Source organism: Castor canadensis, chromosome 1, assembly GCF_047511655.1.
Source record: "Castor canadensis chromosome 1, mCasCan1.hap1v2, whole genome shotgun sequence".
NCBI lineage: Eukaryota > Metazoa > Chordata > Mammalia > Rodentia > Castoridae > Castor > Castor canadensis.
The window spans coordinates 51,063,284-51,087,186 of record NC_133386.1 but is presented as its reverse complement, the minus strand read 5'-3'; the positions used below and the strand labels follow the sequence as shown (position 1 = coordinate 51,087,186).

The 23,903-nt window shown below is 42.8% G+C and overlaps 1 protein-coding gene across 7 annotated transcripts in view; it reads right to left on the bottom strand.

The window, feature by feature from the left end:
• Nucleotides 1-23,903, bottom strand: part of Fyn (FYN proto-oncogene, Src family tyrosine kinase) — a 202,012-nt gene that overhangs the window by 14,268 nt on the left and 163,841 nt on the right. For all 7 annotated transcript variants that reach the window (XM_020177817.2, XM_020177820.2, XM_074076433.1 and 4 more), the window contains 3 exons: nt 21,919-22,098; nt 20,063-20,139; nt 19,803-19,956 (listed from right to left, as the gene is read on the bottom strand). In XM_020177817.2, the coding sequence (XP_020033406.1) occupies nt 19,803-19,956; nt 20,063-20,139; nt 21,919-22,098 (411 nt within the window). The remainder of the gene's footprint in view (nt 1-19,802; nt 19,957-20,062; nt 20,140-21,918; nt 22,099-23,903) is intronic.

Genomic DNA, 23,903 nt, shown 5'->3' with positions numbered 1-23,903 from the left:
CATTAGTTTTCTTCCTAAGACATGCAATATTTTTACATCAAGCACATTTATAATATATTTGGAGGGGCAATACATAAATAATGCTTTTGTTCAATCTTTCTACTTCTTTCCTCTTAAAATAGCAGGCACTTCTGATAGGAGTTTCTTAAAGGACAAGAAGTAGTTCCCTTTTCAAGGAAGACAAAAGGTTAAATTCAAGCAGTGCTAGGCTATTAATGACTAACAGGTTCTGACTGAAAAGATCTGATCGATGCTTACTAGTCTACTCATCTCATTACTTCTATTTCCCCTTGTCTTGGTGTCCTCCCTCCTGAAGGTACAAAATATTGGCCTTAAAGTGCAGCTCTGAATGGGGTAGTATAAACCAGGGGTCTTCACATATGGCCATGGAGGTTGTACGGTAGGAAACCCAAGACTGTGAGAAGGGCATCCTTAAACTAGTCCAGTGCACCACTTCTACAATCTCATGGGTGGCCCAGCTGGGGGCTACAATGAGCTCCTAACTTGGGTGATGTCAGGAAAACTCAGACACCTGGATGGGACAACTCCCAGGTATAAACATTGCTGAAACCTTGACTTGGTGTTGTCTCTGGGGCCCACGTCCTAGAACTACCAGGTAAGAGTATCTTCACACTTTAGTCATCTAGTTCTTCGGAACAGTGTATAAGACCAGTTACCCTTTGGCTGAATCATTTCTTGTGGTGAGTAAATATGTCAGAATTTCAAAGAATTTTTTATAGCCATGTCAATCCTGGTTCTCTACATTCTGCTGAGCTGTGAAACAAGTGGTCAGAAGCTGTGTGTAGATCATGTTTACTCCTGTTACCTCAATCACTATCTTGACTCCAATGATGCTGGTGATCTCTTTCTCCAGTTTCTGACTCATATAACCAATTTCCTCCTAAATGTCTCCAATGAGTATTTCAAAAGGTCCTTTAAATACAACATCCAAAATTTATCTTCCCCACAATTCAGCCTCTTTTTAAACCTTTGCTGCCTTTGTAAACCACCCACTTGGTGATACCAGAATCCTAAGAATCATCCTCATCTGAAAGCCACATGTATGTTTTCATCACTGGGCACTCAGATACCAGAATAGTGTTTGTCTATAGAAGGAGTTTGATAGACCTTTACTGAATGATCTTTGGCCTCTCCTGCTTTGTCACTTTCCATATTGAATACATCATTAAATCCTGTCTACTTCATATTCTTGAATGTGTCCTTTTCACCTTCATTACTCTCACTCCAGTCCTCACTTGCTCATCATCACCTGTCACCCACCTGGACGCCTGTAACAGCCTCCAATTGGATCTACCTGCATAGTCTGGTCCTACTTACTTCTCCAGCCTCTTCTTATTATCCTATACTTTCTTCTGCTCCTCTCTGTACCTTCCCCTCATCCCCTGACCTCTCCGATGGCCTCTCTGACTGCTTTTCAAATGCCAAGCTCTCACCTGCTTAGGGCTTTAGGACAGGTTATCTTTGTCAATAGTCTATATCCCTCTGCCACTCTGTGGCTAATCTCTGCCATGCCTTTGCTCTTGCCTTAAGTGTTATTTGCACAGGGAATCTCTCCCTGATAGTAAGACTGGGGTAGGTTTCCTAGCTCTATAATACCAGAGCAACGTGTTTTTTATAACTGTTACTGTCTGTTAAAGTACAACAAATCTGAGTCATTTGAAGTATGTCTCTTAACAGACAGATACTGTCCTTGAGGGCTGGAGCATGTCTTTCCAGATGCCCACCATGTCTCCAGTACCGAGCTCAGTGCGCAGAAGATTCTTGCTGATGGTGTTGACTGCATGACCTGGTAGCTGGATAGATGGTTAGCCTTCTAGTCTTCTCTTTCAGGCTAAAAAGCCAGGGTTCCTTAAGGGGCTTATTATTAATCCCTTGCTCTATAGTTAGTCTTCTTGTTCTTGTTCATCCTTATCCAGCACCAGTGTCACTGTCTGTCAACATCTGGATGCTCTTTCAAGAGTCCAACAACTGCCAACTACAATAGAAAAGCATCTACCGTAAGATCCCCTTTGGGTTTGAGTGAATCTGTCTGAAAGATATAGAGCGACCCCTAGGCTTTGCTTTGGGAGGAACATGGGGCCCAGTTCATGGGCTACAGCTGGGAGCAGGAGTGTTATAACAGCAGAAAGACAAGTTGACATGAGACTTGGAGTAGTCACAAAAAAGAAAGTTAAAAGTCCCTGTCTTAATAGACTGGAGTGAAAGCCAGTGACTGGATACCAGTCATCTCATGGGATCCTGGTTTTTGTCATTTGAGAGGCTGTGGGTTTATTCAGCTTTTGTTCACAAAAGCAACAACAACCAATCCTACCGCTGGTGGGCTGGTTTGCTTATTTTCTCTCTCTTCCTGGTCAACTACTTCTGGAGTTTTCCTCATACGTTCAGTACTATACTCCATTCACAACAGAGAGCACAGTCTCTGGCTCTCATGGAGCTAACCCTCAGTTTGGGAAGGAGATAAATTAAATGAATGGCTACTGTACATATAAACTACCGTGAGAGCTAACAAGAAGAACACAATATGTACAGAGACAGATTTTGTGGGCTCCGTAAGCCATCCTAAGGATTTTGGCTTCCATCCTAAATGTGATTGGAGGCCAGTAAAGCTGGTGAGTAGAAGTATGAGGACACCACCTCATTCTTCTCCTTGTCTTTATACCACTGAAGACAATGCATCACTGTGCTGACAATGACTGTGATGAGACAGACTGTGAAGGTACTCTGACTTTTCGAAGCTCCTGGAAAACCATTATGGCATTCCAGGCCCATGGGTGCCAATATGCAATTAGCAAATGGGAAGACGACACTTCCATTGTTACTCTGTTATCAGGTTTGTTTAAGTTAGCTCTTACCACATTTGTTCTGTTTTAACTCATAACTCACACTTGAATGGTATCAATAATTTTAGTAATAAAAGAGTAAAACTTGGCATACTCCAACACTCTGTAAAGTGCAAACATTTCCATGAGACATGAATTAATTATTTTTCTTCTTTTTTTTTTGCAGTACTAGGGTTTGAATTCAGGGCCTTGTACTTGCTATGAAGGTGTTCTACCACTTGAGCCACGCTGCCAGTTCTTTTTTGCTTTAGTTATTTTTGAAATAGAGTCTCCCATTTTTTTTGCCAGGGGCTGGGCTTGGACTGCAGTTCTCCTACCTGTGACCTCCCATGTAGCTGGGATCACAGTGATGCCCCACCATGCCCAGCTTTTGGTTGAGATGGGGTCTTGCTAACTTTTTTTGCCCAGGGTATCCTTGAACCTTAATCCTCCAGATTTTTACCTCCCAAGTAGCTGGGATAACAGGCGTGAGCCGCTGTACCTGGCTAATTATTTCTTTTGAGTTAATTCTTTCTTGATGCTTTTCTTTTCATTGCAAACATTTATTTTGTCTCCACAGTATGGTCTTCTTCACTTTCCCACTCTAATTAAAGTATCTTAGAGGCCTCAGCATTGCAGACATCTCTTTCCACGTCGTTTTGGGGGTCACACATCCTCTTCATAAGTTTTTTTGTTTGTTTTTGGCAGTACTGGCATTTGAACTTAGGGCCTTGCACTTGCTAGACAAGTGCTCTAGCACTTGAGCCATGCCCCTATCTCTTCACACATCCTCTTGACTAACCCTGTTCACCACCTTTGCCCGAGGGGATAGACACACCACTTAAACATCATCTCTCATCTGAAATCTTGGTTCCTTATTTCCAAATATCTAAGGGATGAAGCCTCTAGGGTGTTTTAGCTTTATCTCAAAGATAGCAACTGCAACCTACATTTATTTTTTTCACCAAATCACCTTACTACGTATAAGATTATAAAGGTGGAAAATTTCACCAAATGACTAACTTATACAATTTGTTCTTACTTTGATATTCTAGGATGCAAATGGATTTTTTTTCACTATCCTCTTTCTGGGGGTCAGGTCACCATTCTGCCAGGTTTCAGGGTAGAAAACCTAGATGCCAGCTGGCACTTCTCTTTCTCAAAATCCCCAGATTTAATCCATCACCAAGGCACCCTGCTTCCCTCTTTGACATGTCTCTCAAATTTGTCCTTTCCTGTTAAAGCTCACTGCCAAAACCTGTGTTGGGTCATCACCTCTGTTAAATCCTCCTGCATAGTACTTTGCCTCCTTCCAACTAATCACTTTCAACTGCAGCTTCATGTTCCCCTCCTTGCCAGCCACACGGTGGGGTCCCTACTGCATTAAGTCAAAACTCCACACTTGGTTTCCATCGACCCACATATCTATTTGTCATTGGTTCTTCCTACTCCAGACACACAGTTAACCGAGTTTTGTTTGCCTTCCTATAACCTGTACCCTTCCAAAAGAATTTGCTTGTTCAGAATGTCATTATCTCCTTCCATTTGCTTAGCTAGAACCTACTCAGCTCAGGCCTCACCTCCTTCCTGAAGTCCTCTGTGATTATTCCAGCTGTTGCTGATCTCTCTACTGCACTAAGAGATGAATGCTGGGTAATACCAGTTCCTACAGTAAGTAAACAGATATAGGTGCTTGCTGAATGTCAAGTGCTTTACAGATGCCAGAGACAGTTCTACTGTACAGATGAGAAGACAGAACACAGAGAGGTGAAACAACATGCTGAAGTACATGTGTAAATGGAGGAATTAGCATATCATGGAAGGATGCTGGTGCCAGCACAGAGTGTTTTAACACTACACACTACCCTGTTATATATATGCTTGCTCTGTGTATCTGGGTCTTACTCTTCTTTTTTTGTTGTTTTTTGAATAAAGCAGGAGAGTTTATTGAAATAGGAAAGTGTAACATGGAAGAGTAGAGATCCCAGAGTTGCGGGGGGGTGGGGGGGAGGTAATCCCCAAGAGAGGGTATCCCGTCTTATTTTTCTTTTTATCTCCTTAAATAGAATGTAAATCATTTGAGGTTGGCAACCGTTACACTTATACAGCAGACCTGTGGAACTGGGCGTATGGCTCTAGACTGAGGAAAAAGCATGAATGCTCAGAACATGTAGAGCTCAGTATTCTAAAATCACTCAAATTTACTTCCCCTGTACACACAGTGGCTCTGAGCATCTGTAACTTGAAACTGCATGGAGTAGGCTACATTACTGTCACAAAAATTTCTGTTGTACAAATTAATGTTGCTCCCCAAAAACTAGATCTTATTTCATGCTGCTTATCTCTAATACTATGGATGCTTTTATTTTTTTCATAATGCCAACCCAACTTCTGATAAAGATATGCTATCTTTCAACAAATCTAAAATTTTTACTTTATCATTTCAATTAAGCACATTATGTGCCCTTTTTGGCTTGGGAGGATGATACCTTGTACCTTTCTTTTTTGGGCTCCATTTGCTTTTGGGGAGACATATGTACTTTTACAAAATTAAGAGCAGGGAAACACTCAGCAGATCACACAATGATTTAAATGCAACTGACAAGAAGCAGTCCTGGAGAAGTAGAGCTGAGAGCTTCTCCACATCCACTGAGCTGCCTAATGCATGTGGGAATTTAAAGGGTCAACTCAAGCAGCAATTTATCCAACACTCTCTGGCAAAAGAAATTCTCTTCTTGCGTGCGTAAGGAAGCCAGGACTGGGTGATCCCAGCTACTCTCATGAAGTCGTTAGTACCATCCAGCAGCATGAGGGACCTGTCCTGAAGATGGCAGTTCTTCCCCATTGCTCATCTTTGTCTGTTCTGTTCTTCACAGTCTTGATGCAGCCCCCCTTCTTCTCCCCTCCCCCATCTCTCCTGCCTCATTCACTCCTGGGAATATTCTCCCCACATCTGTGCTTTCAAATCCTGCGTTCTCCCTGACTTTTTATTCTCTCACAAGCTAAGAGAGAGAAGCAATTAATATTGTTTCACCCCACCCTATTTTCAAAACTGCTCTGTTGTTGATGTGAATATAATTTGGCAATTGCCTATGACATTGTCTGTGAAGGACATTTTGCCAATATTTACCAAACTTGTAAATGTATATCCATTTGACCCCCAAATTCCACTTCTGTGAATTTATCCTTGTGAGGTATTTAGGGCTGGCTACAAGGTTGAGAGCACAGTCCCCACACATGATGACCTTCACTTCTGACACAAGCTCAGAAGTTTCTCCAAACCACCCTCAGTTTTGAGAATTTACTGCAAGGACTCAGAGAACTCTGTGAAAGCTGCTATATTAATGGAAACAGTTTATTACAGGGAAAGGACAGATTAAGATGAGCCAAGGGAAGAGAAACATCATTCCAAACATCAGCTTCTGTTATCCTCTTCCCAGGGAGTCAGGACCTGTTCCTTTCCCAGCATCAATGCATGGCACATCCTAACTGGAAGGTGTCTTACCCAACCATCACTGTTCATTATTGGGTTCCATTACATAGGAATGGTTGGTTGACCATATGACTGATCTTGGTTCCTATGTTGTCTGATACTCTATAGCCCAAAGCCCCCACCCCGAGATACATAGTTGGTCTTACTGGCATGGCCAGCCCCACACTAAGTCTGCTGGATATGGTCAGCCCCACCCAAAGATCTGGTATGGCTAGCCTCTTCCTTAAAAAAAAAAAATCTTATCAAGTATAATATAAGCCAAAGGCAAAAGTCAGACATTCTTTTTGGGCAAGGACAATTTTTTTTTTTTTTTTTTTGGTGGTACTGGGGTTTGAATACAGGGCCTCACACTTGCTAGGCAAGCACTCTGACACTTGAGCCACACCTCCAGAGCTTTTCAATTTAGTTTATTTTTTAGATAGTGTCTTGATTTTTGTGGGAGGCTAGCCTTGGACCATGATCCTCCTACCTCTGCCTCCTGGATTACAGACGTGTACCACCATGCCTGGCTTATTTTTTTCAAACTGCAGTTCTCCTATCGTTGCCTTATAGCTGGGATTACAGACATGCACCCTCCATGCCCTGCCCTAAAAGCTAAATTCTGGTTTGTCTGGGGTTTTTTGGCAGTACTAGGGTTTGAACTTAAGGCTTCATGCTTGCTAGGCAGGCACTTTACTATGTGAGCTACTCCACCAGCACTGTTTTGTGTTGGGTATTTTTAAGATATGGTCTCAAGAATTATTTGCCTGGGGCTGACTTTGAACCGTGATCCTCCTAATCTCTGCCTCCTGAGTAGCTAGGATTACAGGTGTGAACCACCAATACCCAGGAAAGCCAAATTCTTGACTACACAATCCTACATCTATATTGACACGTGTGCAAAATAGCATGTTTAAAGCATATTAACTGCAGCAGTATTTGTTACAGAAAAAGTTCTGAAACAACTCATCTCAGCAGAATACTAGATGACCAAACTTAGGTTACCTTTACCCAATGTGATGCTTTGGGGCCAGAAAACAAGAGTTAGGAATCTCTTTTTATTTTATTTTATTTATTTTGGGGGGTTGTTTCTGGAGGGTTGAACTCGGGGCCTCATGCTGGCTAGGTGCTCTACCATTTGAGCCACTCTGCCAGCCAGCTCTTTTTTTGTTTTTTTTCTGCAACAGGTCTTGCATGTAGACCAGATTGACCTTGAAGTCATGATCCTCTGCTCTTATTTCCTGAGTGATGGGATTATAGGCATGTGCCACCATATCCAGCAGCAATCTCTTTATGAACAATATTTTGCTAAAGACAACTAGAGTTTACTACCATTGCATAAAAAAATACATACTTACAAATTTGCTTGCAGATGTATGGACTACCTCTCCCAGAAAAACCAAGAAGCTAGTAATATGGTTTTTCTCTTGGGAGAGCAACTGGGTGGTGGGTGGTGGGCTGAGACAAAGGTTTCTCATTATACCCTTTTACACTTTTTGAAACATATTATCTACTACTAAATAAATTAACTTAAACTTTCAAAGTAAAAAAGAAAAAAAGAAATTATCTTCTTTCCCAAGCTAAACACAAAGATAGGAATAAAATTATCCTCACCATATGCAAAGCCTGCCTGACCAAATGCTCTCAGTTTTTAAGTGAAAATAGATGACCAGCCAAATTCATGATGTCAGGATGGTCCATCCCAGGTCACATTTCAGTTAATGGAGTCCCTAGATCCCCAGTGGCCAGGCAATCTTCCTTTCGCTTCTGTCCCAGATAGAGGAGGTCTTGACTCAGTTACATCCTGCACCTGATGCATCCTTATATGTTAAGATATGGCAGTGGCATTTCCAATGTTCAAATGAAGACTGCTGGTACTTTTGCTCCCAAGTCCCTGCTATGAAATAAGTGTATATAAGTCAGTCAGGAAACAGGGAGAGCCTTCTCTTCAGTGACAAGGGTGGGCTGAGTTGGGACAAGTGGTCACTTGCAGAGGGGTGGGCCAGCATGGTCATTTGGAAAAGGAGTTTCAGAGTCAAGAGACCTGGCCTTGCATGCTAAATATGCTGGGCAACTTTTTAAAGTTTCCTTATGTCTCAGTCTCCTGTATGTACTCAGAGACTATGATAACTTAGCTGGGTTAAGGTAAGAATGGCAATAGATATAAAGGGCTCAGCCCACTGCATGGTACCTGGAATAGCTCAATAAATGTAGTTATTGTATTTGGACAGCCATGAAAATGCACTGAGTTTGCCATCAGCCACGACAAAGCTCTGCAAACTTCAGGAGAGGGAAAGAAGGTGAAGAAAACCAAATGCACTCCTCAATCAATCACTGAGAATTTGCTGCATGTTCATTAAGTTGCCCCAGTACTGTGTGAGGCATTACTGGGAAATCCACGCCCTGCCCTAGGAGTTTCCAGGCAGATAGGGGACAGTGCTCACAGGTAAACCCAACAGAAAGCTACACTGTGGTACTGGCTTGAGGAAGAAGACAGATAAGAAGAGAGAGGAAAAGAGGAACTGAACAGGGAATGATGGCTCCAGGGAGAGGTGGTCACAGAGAAATGATGCAGTGTGGCTATGGCTCTTCCTGAGGCGGAGAGGGTTAAGGTAGGGGCTACAACAGGCCTGGTGGAGCCCAGCTCACACCACCAGCTCTCAGTGGAGAGCTGGACTATTAAGTCTTTTGTTTTAGGCCAATTCCATAGCCCTGTCTCAGAGAACATTTCCTCTGGCTAAAAAACTGGGCCAAAGCAGAGGAGGTAAAGCCAGTGCAGAATAAAAGAAGCCAAATCCTCCCCACAGAGAATACAAGTTGTGTCCTAATAGCATTTTCGAGGAGGAAAGGCATTAGCTTCAACAATAGACTGTTTTTCTGAACCAAAGAGCCACCCAGAGCCTTCTTTAATTATGAAGCCACAAACTCTGCAAATTATTATACCCAATATTAAATAATGTGCAGTATTCCAACTTTAAAGTTAACCCAGGGAATAAAAGAAATCACGAATTATGCCAGTAACAGATTACATAGGGTGGGGAGGGGAGGGAGAGGGCAAGGAGGGACTAGGACAGGATATCCTGTGTTAGAAGCAAAATCAAAGCTGACCCGACCTGGAACTTTGTGCTTATTCAAACATAACAACAATGATTTCAAACCCAGTGAAACTTGGCAAAGTGAAACTCAGAATTTCCACAGTGGGCCAAGAGAATGACTTTCAAATTTCCCAAATGCTTCTGAAGTACTGCAACTGTGTGTTTCCAGTTATTCCTCGTGACACACTCTGCTGAAATTTCCACTTTAAGTTCAAAAGGTTTAGCACCATGTTTTTAAAATAAAAAATGAATGAGAAGCCAATGGTACAATGGATTGAACTGATATTCCATCTGAAATTCGAGTATGTCATGGCAGGGAGGTCTGAGGAAGAAAGAGGTGGAGATAAGGAGGAGTGCTGTCCCAACAGGAAAGTGGGAAGAAAAAGGCTGAGTTAGGCCAAGGAAGATAAGAACCAATGGCCAGAAACTGGGCCTGAATATACTGCAAAGACAAGGGTTGATTAACTAGGCATGGGTCCAAAATCTGGTTGGGATATATTCATAAAAGGAGTACTCATTTGAGAGGGGTGAGCAAATTTCCAGAGAGAGCCCAAAGGTGAGGATCAGATAGGGGTGGAAAGTCCATTGATAGGTATCAAAAACCTAGCTCAGAATGACTAGATGACAGAGGGAAGTAAACTCAGTCTGTGGGAAGGGTGGGGATAAGACTGGAGTCTAGGCACTAATCCTGCTGTCTTGCACCTAGACAAGGATAAGCATTCAATCCTTACATGGAGAGTGACAGTAAGCTCCCTACAAATATTTGTAGGGAGCCAGAAGGAAAAGAGGATATACCTGGCTGTCTGTGTTTCTCATCACCCTCCTCACCATGGTGACCAATGACAATCCAGGATAATTCTCACTGGCCATACAAAAGAGTGAAATTAATGGACATCTCTTGAAATCATAGGTAAGGGGTCCTCTTACCCTTATGGAGTACTTTTCCTAAAGTTCAAATGGTGTTGAGGGACCAGTTTAGGGGTTGCCTTTGGTAGAACTGAGGAAAGGAGGAACCTTGCTTGCTGTTCTAAAATTCCAAGGCTCTGAATAATTCTAGTTATCCTTTCAATTTTTCAAGAGCCAAAAAAGGAAGCAATATCAGAACAAAAATTTGGATTCATGGCCTCAACAGGATGGGCACTACCTCTATGATTTTCCATTGAGAACAAAAGGCAAAAAGAAAGCTGTGTGTAAGGCACTGTGACAGGCAGGCTGCTGTACAGGGGGTTAGAAGAGCTCATCTAAGTAGTAAGTGGATGTCTAGCATGTAGTACAACATAGAATCAATTCCAAGAACCCCATCACACCCGGAAGACGCAAGTGGGCCTGGGTCAACCTGATACCAGGCTACCCTGGGCTTGATAGCATGGACGGCACTAGTTTTGGGAACACTGTGGGGAATATGCTGGGAGTTGGTTGGGAGTCTGTAATAAGTTGAAGACAGGATATACAGAAGACTTTGGGGTCACTTTCAAACTATCCCTGGTTTTCAGTCTGGCAGTGGTAGGCCTTTGGGACCCCACTGGGGAGAGCAACACGCTGGGCCGAGCCCCTCATTTGGGTAGAAGAATTGGGCTCTGGAGTGTGGGGTTTTCATGTGCACTGCCTGTCCCTGATAGTCCAGATGATGCAAATGCAGGCCCCCTTCTGCCAGCAAAGCAGACAAGGAACCCAAATGACATTCTTCATGTTTGATGGCAGTCTGCAGTTCCTATTTACACACTTTAAAATCACAGAGGGTGACCATCTGCTTCCTTTTTGAAAATTACCAAAAAACGTGCAATGCGCAGTCCAAGGACTTGCTCCTGACCATTCATAAACATCTGCCAAATGGTTCTGCCCGAAACAGCACAAAGGAGAAAGAGATGTCCACGTGGACACAAAACGGGACTGCTGGGCGGGCTATGCAGATGCAGAAGAAAGGTGTGTGGGCAGCTGGGCTCTGGGCGACCTGTGCTGGCATCAGCCCATTATGTTTATATTCCCTGGGCAGACTCAGAAAGCTGCTCAGGGGTGGAAGTAGGAGAAACCAGTCTCCCTCCTTCCCCCAACCATTTTTAATCTCAAAAGAGAGACTGGGCTAGGAAAGGGTGATTTAAAGTCCCTTTTCTTTTCGTTTTAATCTGGCTTTCAATACATCCTTTCTAGGAGGGGAATGGATACTCTGTGCAGTTCATCTCCATTTCCCTGCCCATCTGACCTGCTCCCCTGACTATTAATCTGGGCCTGCAGCTTGCGGTGCCTCAGCAGATAAACAAAGCAGTCCCTCCCTGAAACGTGGTGGGAGCCTGGAGCTTGAGGCGGTGGAATACAAATGAAGGAGACTTCTGCCTGGTGACAGAGGTGCACCAACTCAGGCTCTGGGAGGCTCCATTACAGCTCAGCAGAAACTAGCACCCGTGCTCTGGGAGAGACACTTGGCCTCTCCCCAGGCAGCCCTGGGGATGACAAGCTCCTCACATGGGCACAGGATACAGTGTGTCATTTCATGGGGGCTTTTCATGGCTGTAGCTAGGAACAAGCGAGTTTCCTGCTCTGTACTTGAAACAATGGCTTGCATTGGAAAGGGTTTGCTTTACATCAAAGGATGGTTTGCTTCTCTAGCAAGGAAAGAATTAGATTAAATTCAATAATTAACGGGTCTTTTTTTTCCCTCCCCTCCCCTGACATTTGCTGCTCAGGTCACAGCACACTGTGTGGGAATGGCAATGCTGTTGTTGAGAGGGAAGAAGAAATTCATGTGCTGACGGGGGCAGAGGGAGGGCATCTCATGGTGAGATTGGCCTTGATCTGCCACCCGATTACAGGGGCCTCGGCACGGCTGATTAATAATTCCACAGAAGCCCTTGAGCTGCAAAGCTGTGCTCTGAGTCTAATAATCCCCAGTCGTTGTAATACAAAGGAAGGACAGGAATGAATTCATGGTTCTGCATTGTGAAATTCGAAACCTGAAGAAACAGGGATCTACTTCTTCCTGACTGTGTTTGTCAGCCTAGTTGCCTGCTTGTTTGTGTTAAATGGCTACTGTGCTTTTTGAATCCAAAATCTGATTATATTTAATTAGCACAGGCATCTGGGATTTCTAATACACAAAGAGTTATTAAAGTAACAAATCTTTCTAAAATATGTTCTCCAAGAAAGAATGTGTTAATTTATGCAGTAACAATTTTTAACATGAAATAATTAACATGAAAACTGTAACAATTATGAATTCTTGGTAGTGTAATTTATATGAGAATTTTCCTCCAGACAACAATCCATTCAATTTAAATCCTCAATCTTGAGAGCACTGAACAGACACATTTTTCTTCTCCTATGTCATACACACCAGCAGTCTTATACAGAGTTCCAAATGCTCCTAATTCTTCATATATTTCAAAGATTCAAAGATTACACTGTCTTGACATTTGCTTCCTCAGCAAAGATCCTGTCATTAATTTAGAACTTCCAAACAAACAAGTGAACGAACCAAAACCAAAGAGCAGTTCTGTGATCCTGTTCTTCATGATCTGAGTGAGGGGAGGGCGTCATGGAGGCTGATCTTGCGTACGGGAGGAGCCCAGATCAGGGGAGTGGGTCACGAGCTCAGAGCAGCATGTGCTGAGACAAGTGTGCCTATTAGCACCCACCGGATCAATAATAATAATAATAAGACTCTTACTACCACTACTACCACCAACAGCTAGTTCCTACCACCTACAACTAATTCAGCATTTGCTTTGTGTTAAGTGCTCTATGTCTGTTCCCAGGGAAGTCATAGAGAACTAGATAACTATTATTATACATATTTTCACAGGAGGAAATGAAGGTTAAGAGAGGTTAAGGAACTTGCTCAAGATTTTACAGCAAATTAGCAGAAATAATAGGATTCACAGCATGATAACTTGATTTCTGGGTTATACCACTTTTTTTTTTCCTTTGTTTTTTTGGTGGTACTGGGCTTGAACTCAGGGCCTTGTACTTCCTAGGTTGGCATTCTATCATTTGAGCTTTTTGCTTTAGTTATTTTTGAGATAGGGTCTTGCTTTATGCCTGGGCTGGTCTGGACCATGATCTTCCTATTTGTGCTTCTCTGTGTAGCTGGGATGACAGGTGTGTATCACCACACCCCATGACTGGTTGAGAAGGGTCTCTTGAACTTTTTTGGCAGGGGGCCTGGGTTGGGCCTTGAACCTTGATCCTCCTGAGTAGCTAGGATTACAGAATTGAGCCACTATGCCCAACTCGCATGGTTCTTAACCAACCTAGGGCTTGTCATCTTTGGGAGACAGTGGGGTGTGTGGGAGAAGAAGGAAAGAAGTCTGGCTACCCTAAAGGACACCAAGCAAAATAGTTCTGGGAGGAGTGGGAAGAAGTTCAAGCTTCTAGGAATCATGTTCTGGAACCCTTACAACCACTTTAAAGGTAACTGACACCAGCCCTATTTTACAGATGAGAGCTGAGCTCAAGGAGGTCAGAGCTTCCCCTCTAGGTATATGACAGAGTCAGCAGGTAAACCCAGGCCTTTCTAGCCCTGGAGCTACTGTGCTGCCCAAGACAAGCTTGTAGTGTGCAGGTATCACCAATGGGACAAACAAGCCTTTCTGGAAGGTCCTGCAGCCATCACAGTATTTGACTTCTAGGGAGTGCTGTACATTGCTCAGAGCAGAAACGCACGTCTGAGGCGAGTGTGCGCGTGTGCAGCAGTGACCTTAGCTATTTCCAGTGCCGCACACAACTCTTTATTAAACACCTACTAAGTGTTCTGTGCCCATGAGGGCTGTGTACTGCTCTTCAGGTCAAATTGTCCTTATAAAGAAGCAGTAAGATGGCTCCATGGAGACCTGGGAGCATTGCTACCACTGTGCCCATGCACACGTGTAGATGTGAGAGATGGCTGAGAATGCTAGCCTGGTACTCAGAGTTGACAAGATTAAAGGCAGCATGAGGCAGAAAGAGTTCTCAACAGAGATTAACAGGAACCAAGGCAGGTCTGCCAGAGATGATAGCCGCAGCAGGTGACTCGCAGTTGTCAGGGTGGCGGGTCCCTTAGGGCAGGGAGATAAGATCAGAGGGATGACTGCCCTGATGAATAGACTAAACCACACTATAAAATAATGTATATTTTCTCTCAAAAGATTCTTTCTTCTCTATTGATTTCTTTTTAGGTAACAAAGACCTTTTCTAAGGAAAACATGTCAATCATAAAAGTTAGTAAGAACAATTTTTGTATTTTATAACTCCAAAGAATTTTTACAGATGGTTCATTTAATTCTCACATCAATTGTCTGAGGCAATTATTTTTATTATCTTCATTTTATAGATGATAAAAATGAGGCTCAAAAAGGTTAAGAGATTTGCTAGGGCACACTATGTGCGTTATAACCCAGGGCTCCTAACTTCCCAGCCAGGTTCCTCAGTGGTCTGGAGGGAAGTAATGATACCTGTAAATGACATAGTAGCTCCAAATCTGTGAGGCAGTGACAACCACTGCTAACCTAGGCCTGCCCCCTGACTAGCATGTCCACTCATGGAAGTACCATGGCAAGAGGGCGCACATCCACCACCACCACAGCAGATTTAATTATAATAGCCCCAGTGAAATTACCCGCTCTGTTCCTCAATAACGGGACAGGTCAACTGAGATACAGCTGTAGTGTGGAATACTAGTCAGCCACGAGAAGGAAAGAAATACTACTACACACAGCAACACGGATGAACCTCATAGACACACTGATGGGAAAGGACCCACACAAAAGAGCAATACTCTACAATTCATGTGTATGGAGTCCATTTATAGGCAGAGCAAATGTACAGTGATGGAGGGAAAACAGCGGTTCTCTCTGGGGCTGGCTGTGACTGGGATAGGGTTTGTGGGGGCAGTTTTGGGAGCAAATATGTTTCTAAAAATGCACTGAGTTGCATACTTCAGATTTGTTCATTTTACTGTATAAATGTTATGGTTCAATAAAAAACAGGAAAGTATCCACAAAAGCAAGTCATTCTTATACACAAGCGAGGTCTATCTAGAACTTGTTAGGATTAAATCAACATCGGTCAGCACTCAGTTTCTTAAAAGCTTGTGAAGAAAAAGCCAAGTCTGTGGAGAACTCCCACTGCTTCTCATGTGCCATGTGAAGGAACTAAGGGCCAGAGGCTACGAGCTTGGGAAGTAACACACTGGCTGACAGTCACAGGAGACGGGTATGGTGTGAGGACAACAGCATGCTTCCACAGCCTTGCATGCTGGGGCCCAGGGGTTGTGGTTAGCTCTGAAAGGGAGCACTGGTAGGGAGGTAGCTGTGAGTAGACAGGGAAGGGTGCAGGTAACACAGATGAGAGGGCTGGGAGTAGAGGACCCAGCTGTCCAGTGGGATCAGGAGAGAATACTCTGGCTGGTCCCTCTGGACTGGATGTACCACCACAGCCCCCTCAAACTCAACAAATCCTAAACCAAACTCATCCTCTTTCTTTGAAAGTAAGATTTCTTCCCAATGTGCTCATTTCTGTTGTTGGGTAACTCTGTTTTAATTATGAACCACAGCTACATGTTAGGACTGATCTTTGACTCCTCTTTCCCTTTCCTGAATGGTGTTTGTGTCTTTCCACTGTATTTGCAATTGTTCATTTATTCCCCAGTCACCTAGTCTTGCCTAGGACAAAACAACAACAGTAACAAGCAACACTTATTTACTACTGTTGATGAGCTGGGTACTGGTTAAACACTTTGTTAATCCTTTCTCTTAATCTTTGCAAAAATGCACAAAGCAGGTAAGATGCATTTCCATTTTACAGATGAGCAATCTGAGCATGGAAAAGGCAAATAAGTTGCCCAGTGCCCCAGATCAGTAGGTGGTAGAGTTGGGTTTTGACCCCATCTGCCCAACTTCAATGTTATTACATGTTCCTCCTACGCTTGGCTTGCTGACTGTCCCTGTTGCCCCCTGTGTGGTCTTAGGTTTCTTCTTCCTCTTGGGTTCCCTGCCACTCCCCAAGTTGAGGTCTTGCAATATGGCCTGGGCTGTTCTTGAACTCTTGGGCTCAAGTGATCAACCCCCTTTAGCCTCTGGAGTAACTAGGACTACAGGCACATGTCACTGTGCCCAACGTGGCTGTTTTTACATCAACTCCTAGCAAATTCCTTTTTATAGACAAGGTATTTGAATAACTGATGTTGGCATTATTTAGAAACTGAGTGGTCAGAATCTAGCAAAGAGTTTATGACTAAAAAAGAATAATCTTCTCTAATTGTATGAGATGTCCAGGTAATAGAGAATGAATAATCCCAAAGAGTTTCTAGTTGCTTCTAAGATGCTGTCCGTGGAGGACTACCTTCATAAACGCTGGCCTTGTTTTCACCTCCTCTCTGACACTGGGCTCACAGAGCTGGGGTGACTGGGGACAGGGGATGGGGAGTGGGAGGAAAGGAACACTGTATAATACAGTTCCAAATCCTAACTGTGCCTGTGCCCTGGGCAATACCTCATTGCCCAGAGGGGTGACAGATATTTCAGTGCACCTTGAGATGGGAAACTCACAACTGTTTTGCAAACAACTGTCATTCGTGGTCCTAAAATATCTGTGTTTGGCACATGTTTCTGAACACTGCCTTCACTCCAATAACCAAGATGCAGCATGGCTGTGGCCTGCGGGTAACATAAAACCCGACTTGCAAATATTATTAGGCATATGGACCAGCTGTCTAGAGGAGCTGATTAATCCCAGCAGAAATTTCAGCATGAAGCACGTGTGCCATCTGCAGAGTGCACCAGCAGATACAGGCCAGGGCCTTTCTGCCTCATGAAGAGCTGGGGCTTGGCAGACCCTTGGGAGGAATTTCATAAACAGCTGGGTTGTCCTGGAGCTGGAAGATGAAAGTTTCTCCTATTTCCTAGCAAATGCATGTTAGAAGGTATCCCTTAAAACTTTCCCATACAATAAAGGGAAAAGGGGACTGTTGACTAATCCTCACCATTTTTTTACTTTCTGTTCTTTTAGTTACTGTCTTGATAAGAGATAGTATAGCTTAAGAGATTGAATGCAATGAGGCAGGCTGTATGGGGATTCATATTCTGGCCTGCCAATTAGCTATGTGACTACGAAAGTGACTTTACCCTGAGTCTCTTCTTATTGTTTGCTCCTAAGCCTCCTCTACCCCTTGCAGGTTGGGCAGTTGGAGGTGTCTACACCTGCTTTTGCCCTTTCATTGCCCTCTGTTGCAGGACAGTGGGTTTTTTTTCTTCTCTTTGGAAATCTTAGGGCTCCATAGGCTTTGTCCGCCTCCCTCCCATTTCTCCAATTCATTTTAATTTCCTTTACTTATCTCTTTCCAGTGTTTGGCATGCATTTAAAGATGTTTTGGAAAGAAGAGAAAGAAGAAAAAAATGTTCTAAGAGGGAAGGATAGAATTTTCTATTTGGAAATTAAGTAGAGAAAATGCAGAACAAAGAGTCTGAATTTGGTCCTTTGAAGGGAGTTCAGACAGCCACTGGGGGTGTGACAGTGGAAGCCATGACAGAGGAAGCAGCAGAAAGGCCTTCAGGATGGAGAAGTAGGGAGGGAGCATGACCAGGGTCGAGGACAGCAGCAACTGCATGAGGGGGAAGCTGATGAAGGTGCCAGTCACCCAGGGCCACAGCCTGAGGAACATCATCCCAGTGAACGAAGCATCACTATATATCAGGCCTTGTCAACAGCACCCCTGAAGCATCTGCTGGCTCCTGGTCCTGCCACCTTCTCATTTATTGATGGTTCAAGGGTGCTAACCATAAATCCTGCACAAAGTCTGGTAAAAGTGGAGAAATAAAACTGAGCTGCTTCCTCTGGCATTGGGATTCTACTCACACACAGAAACAAGCTGACCCAGCTCCATTAGAGCCCTTTCTTAAATCAAATATTGGTTTCCTAAATCAACCTTCCTCTCACTCTTTCAGGGCTCAGGGGCCCATTCACAGACAGGTTTCAGACCAGGTCACTTAGACCCTCTCAGCTTGCCTTGCCTCAATCACGCCTGCATTCTTCTCTGCACTGTGTGTGCCAGTCAAAGCTGCTGTTTGCCTTTGAGTAGAGATACAACAGCCATCTGTTTCTCTGTGTGTGTGTGTGTGTGTGTGTGTGTGTGTGTGTGCATGCACGTGAGTGCACACATGCTTTCAGTGTGCAGGCATTTGGCTGCAGGACAAGAATTGCCACGTGTTGGGGAAATTCAAATAGCTGAGCTCTCTGACCAACATGTAATTTAGCATTTGGACTGTATCTGTACAAGTCAGGTCTTAGTTTAACACTTTTTCTCATCACTTGAGACTGCTGAGAGTGTTTGTGTTCTCAGAGTCAAATGAAAGGAGAAAGAATTGGCATGAAATGAAGAAGCAAAAAGAAGAGGAGGAGAAGGAGGAAAAGAAGAATTCCAGAGATGGTCATTATGTGATATTCTAGTTAGTGCTCAGCCTGGCTGAGAAGGACCAGGTTTTGGTTAACAGTGCTGATGCAAGTTCCCCCTACCCCGGTTATGAGTATTATAATCTACACAGGAGCTTACTCTATTCCATACTTAATCTGGTGACTGTTAATGTGAAGATCCAGGAAGACAGGACATATCCTGGAAATTCTTCTTGGTATCTGGTTCTTAATAGCACCCAAAAAAGATGCCCCAGTGGACTGGCTGCTGGTTTGGGATATATTTTGCTTATTGAAGTCTATGAACTTTTGCAGAGGGACTGGGTGGAGAAGGATGGGGAAAGAAAAGCAGGGTTTTCCAAGGGACTACACTGTTATCTTCCACAGTCCCTCCTGACCTTCTCTCCGCCCTTCCTCCCAGTTCTGGACCTACAAGATTCATCGGTGGCTACGTGACTTTGACCTTCTGCTTGGGTTTGGTAGGAGATTTGGAAGCTGGCTGTGCAGTGGGGTCAGCACTAATCTTCCACCTCCATATGTCCCTGCTGCCTCTTCCCACCAGCAGGCCCGCTGCTCTGGCTTCTGCTACCTCAGCTCATAGCATTAGTAGCTCGGAGGCACGCTACACACCCTAATGGTTTTCCTAAACCCTGCCTATCCTTTGTAAAAGGATCACTTATTAATTCTCCACTTCGAGTGAGCCCACTATTTTCTGCTGGGACTGCGATTGACTGAGGGATGAGTTATTACTTGACTAATTCCTTGGCTTTCTAGAACCTTCCTTTTCCAAAAGGAGAGTACCCCGGACATGGATGCCGTTAGGAGGACAGGAGGACTACCCACTCAGAAAAACCACCATCTCATCCATCTCCGAACCCACTACAGTCTCCCACCTGTGGAGCCGCCAAACTCCTGCCCAACCAACGAATGACATTTCCACAACTTTCTGTTGGAAGGGTCATGCAGGACTCGACTATGCACAAGCAAGCCACCATGAGCCATCTTTATGCAAGTGCCCACCTTGTCTTGCTGTGTACTCATTGTCTTCAATCAACCGGGCCAATCCAAAGTCAGCAATCTTGCAGATTAGTCCGTTCCCCACTAGAATGTTTGCGGATCGCAGATCTCTGTGGATATAATTCATGCGCTCAATGTAAGCCATTCCTGCAGCAACCTGTGGAAATCCAGGGAACAGGGCATATTCGTTACATCATGACCTGTTACTTCATGTGCTTGCATGTCCTTACATCCATGGCATGAATCAAGGTACCATGGCCTACCTGTGCTGCCATGTCCACAAGATTTGGTAATTTCAGAGCTCTTCCTTCCCCATCTTTTAAGAAATCAAGTAAACTTCCTATGAAAAAACAAAACCACTTCAATTTATTTTCAAAGACAAATATTCCCAACAGAGAATGACATTTGGTTTTCTAACTGTAAGGAAGAAGTAGTTGAATGGAATTATACCATCAATGAAAAAAATAGGTTTATATAAAAACCTAAGATAGAAAAAAATTCTATGTCTTGAGAAGCAAGTTTTACTTTTGCTTTTTTGGTGGGACTAGGGTTTGAACTCAGGGCTTCACACTTGCAAAGCAGGAGCTCTACTGCTTGAATCACAGCTCCAGCCCATTTTGCTCTGGTTATTTTGGAGATGGGGTTTGCGAACTATTTGTCCGGGCTGTCCTCAAACTGTGATCCTTCTGATTGCAACTTCTCAAGTAGCTAAGATTACAGATGTAAGCCACCAGCACCCAGCCAAGGTTTATTTTTTTGAGAATAAATAGCATTTCTAAATCTCATTTCTAAGGATAACAGCAAAAATTTGATGAAACTAGAAGAAATGGAACTCAATCTCCCTTTATGTCACAAAGAGGAACATGTGAGGAACTAATTGTAGCCCTTCAATCTCATTTCCTCATCAACCTGTATAAAAGAGTGAGTGACATGGGGAAAATACAGCCCACTTGAGCAGTCTAAAAATGTGGCCCTGGGTCAGTAGCAACAGCATCCTCAAGGAACTTACTAGAAATGCAAATTCTCAGGCCTCACCCCAAGTCTACTCAATCAGAAACCCTAGAGGTCAAGGTCAGAAACCTGTACTTTAAGATGCCCTTCAAGGTGATTTTAGTACATAGTAAAGAATCACCAACATAGCTTATTTATAGATTTATCAAGAAAGGCATACCTGGGGAAGATGGGTAGGGCAAGTAGCTCCCCTAATTAGATCATAGCCAGACAAGCCTTGAGTCAGACATCTGAAACAAAATAGCTAGAGCTTCAGAGCCACTATTGTGAAATTGTGTGAGGAGGCGCAGAACTGACACCAAGGTGAAAATAATCATTTGCAGAAGCTGGAGGTTCATGATGGCTGTCAGTAATTTTTTTTAATGCTTTAATCCCAAAGTTACTTACAAAATAACTCTGGAAACAAAGGACAAACAATCTGCCAGGAAAAAATTCCAATTATATTTTAAAAGAAAATATGTGGAAAAGAAAAATCACACTGGTGTCCTCCGATGTACAATGTATTGCCTTTTAAGGCTGTTTCTTGTTTGGTTTGTCTATTGTTCCAAAACAAAGTAATCTCTGGCTTTATCCCCGACAATGTTGGTTTGATTATAAAGACACACATGCACACGTGTGCAAGTGCAGAGAGAAAAAAAGAGAGAGGATAAAATGCATGTCATTTTTTCATCTGATATTTAAGAAGACAGCTGGAAAAGAAAAGATACTGAAATGAAGGAGACTAAACTCAGCATAGCTATTAGTGTTAAGCTCTACAAAAAGGAAATTTAAAAGATGCTACTGCCTTCAAAAATCACAGCAGATTATTACAAAACTCTGTATCACCCCTGATATTAGAGTGAATATTTTAATTATGGAAAGGAGCATTTCTGCCATGTGCAACATGCAGAAGGCACTACATTTTATAAGGATTTGGGGGCAAACTCAATGTTGGTCTGTTTTATAAGGTATTTTGATTAATGAGTATACAACTGGTGCTTCCTGATGAGAATACCTGACTCAGGCAAAAAATAGGGAAAAAAGCAAGCAAGCAAACAGTTCCTTTTCTCTCACTGAACCAGGCCCTCTCAGTCATGGTGAGGTGGAGAGGGAAGAAGAGTTGACCAACCTTTATTCATATACTCAGTGACAATGTAGATAGGTTCCTCAGATACCACTGCATACAGCTGGACCAACTTGTCATGTTTCAACTTCTTCATGATCTGTGCTTCCTCGAGGAATGATTCAGGAGACATTGTGCCTGGTTTAAGAGTCTTTATGGCTACTTTTGTGTTTCCATTCCAGGTACCTACAAATATCCCATAATGTTAAGTCAAACCAGAGTCTCATCTCATGGAAAAAAGGTTTTGACCAGTAGCTATTTGCATGAAGTCAGATTTTAAACTTAAAAAAAAAAAACTGAATAAAGTCTTCATGAACAAAGACAGTCAATTGCAAGGACTCCGTCAAGTATTTCAACAGGGAAATGAGTTGACTTATGACTATGTTAAATTATTCATTTATTTTTTTCCTATTTAGTATACATCACTCTCTTTCTCTGGCTCATCCATATGATTACAAATTAATACCAGACGCTCAGGACGCTTGTTTACAGTGATGGAAGTCCAAGGTTTACAACAGGCCTGGTCAGCCAATAGCTATCCCTTGAGGTCTTAAGAGTAAGCCTGGAAGAAATTAGATTAAGTTTCATTTTATGAGGTGTGCTATTTAAAAAAATGGCAACACACTGAGGATACTTGGAAACTGATCCGAGGCTTTCATTGTCTGTACTGGGCGAGTTACTTGACCAAGTCCTTGAACAGTTGAGGTAAGCGTGCAGATAAGCACCGGCAAGGAACTCAGTTTCCTTGCCAATACTTCCCCCAGCTCAGGCAAATTCCTCAGGCTTCCCAGCATTCAGACACAACAATGATGAACAGGTGAACTGGGGAAATTAAACAGCAGGGAATAGAAATATTCAAACTTTCCAATCGATTCAAAGGCAAGGCCTGATTTATGATCATCGTCAGTTACCTCATCTGTAAAATATGAAACTGGAGCTGAATTATCTTTTATGCCCTTTTGGCTCCCAAATTAAAAAACAAAACAAAACTCTAGGCTTTATGTGCATTCCATTGTTAGTTTATGACTGTGAAGGATAATTTTATAAAGAGAAAAGAAAATCTGCCAATTTAGATATTATTTTCTATTTGAAAGGGAGGATAGGTTTAAGTCAAGATTTTCTTATATGCTTAATTTATGACTTCAGAATCTAAAAATTCTTTAAATTGGAACAATTCTTGTTACTCTGTTAAAAACGTGGTTCATATAATTATAACCTACAAAAATATACATCATGAACGAACCAGTGACTTAAAGAAGAGTAAATTTAAATCTCATAAAATTCTGCCACTAAGTGTAAATAGGAAATATGACAATTTGTATGTGATCTTTGTGATTTAAACATTCCAAACTCTAGTATCCCAAAACTCAAACACAGTGAGCTCTTCCCCTCTAATTACAACGTGAGTAATTATAGAGGTATCCATCCCAATTCTGAAGCCATGCAGTTTTATGTTTGATAGCAAACAAAATCTAGTTGTTTGTGTATTGATTTAAAGTTGATAATCATAAAGTTTGAAAGTAAAATTTCTTACAGGATCTGAGTCTTCTTGATCATGTGATTTGATTAAAATCCTTAGGACCCACAAGTTTAATTATGAATTGGGTTGATGAGGAGGAAGGAGGTCATACAAATATATATTTTACACTACTTGAGATAATAATAGCTAAAACATACACATATACATGTATGAGTGTATTCCTATTGTCTATTTATGCATCTGTATACATGTATCTGTATAGTACTGGGGCCTAAATTCATGGATTATCTCTAAGCAAAGCTGCAATGGCCCAACAGGTTATAAAAACAATTTAGAGGGTCCAATGCAGTCTTCCTTATCAATAACAATCAAATAAAGAGAAGTGGGGGGCTGGAGCTTGGCTCATGTGGTAGAGCATCTGCCTAGCAAGTGCGAGGCCCTGAACTCAAACCCCAGTACTGCAGAGAGAGGGAGGGAGGGAGAGGAAGAGAGAGGGAGAGAGAAGTATATA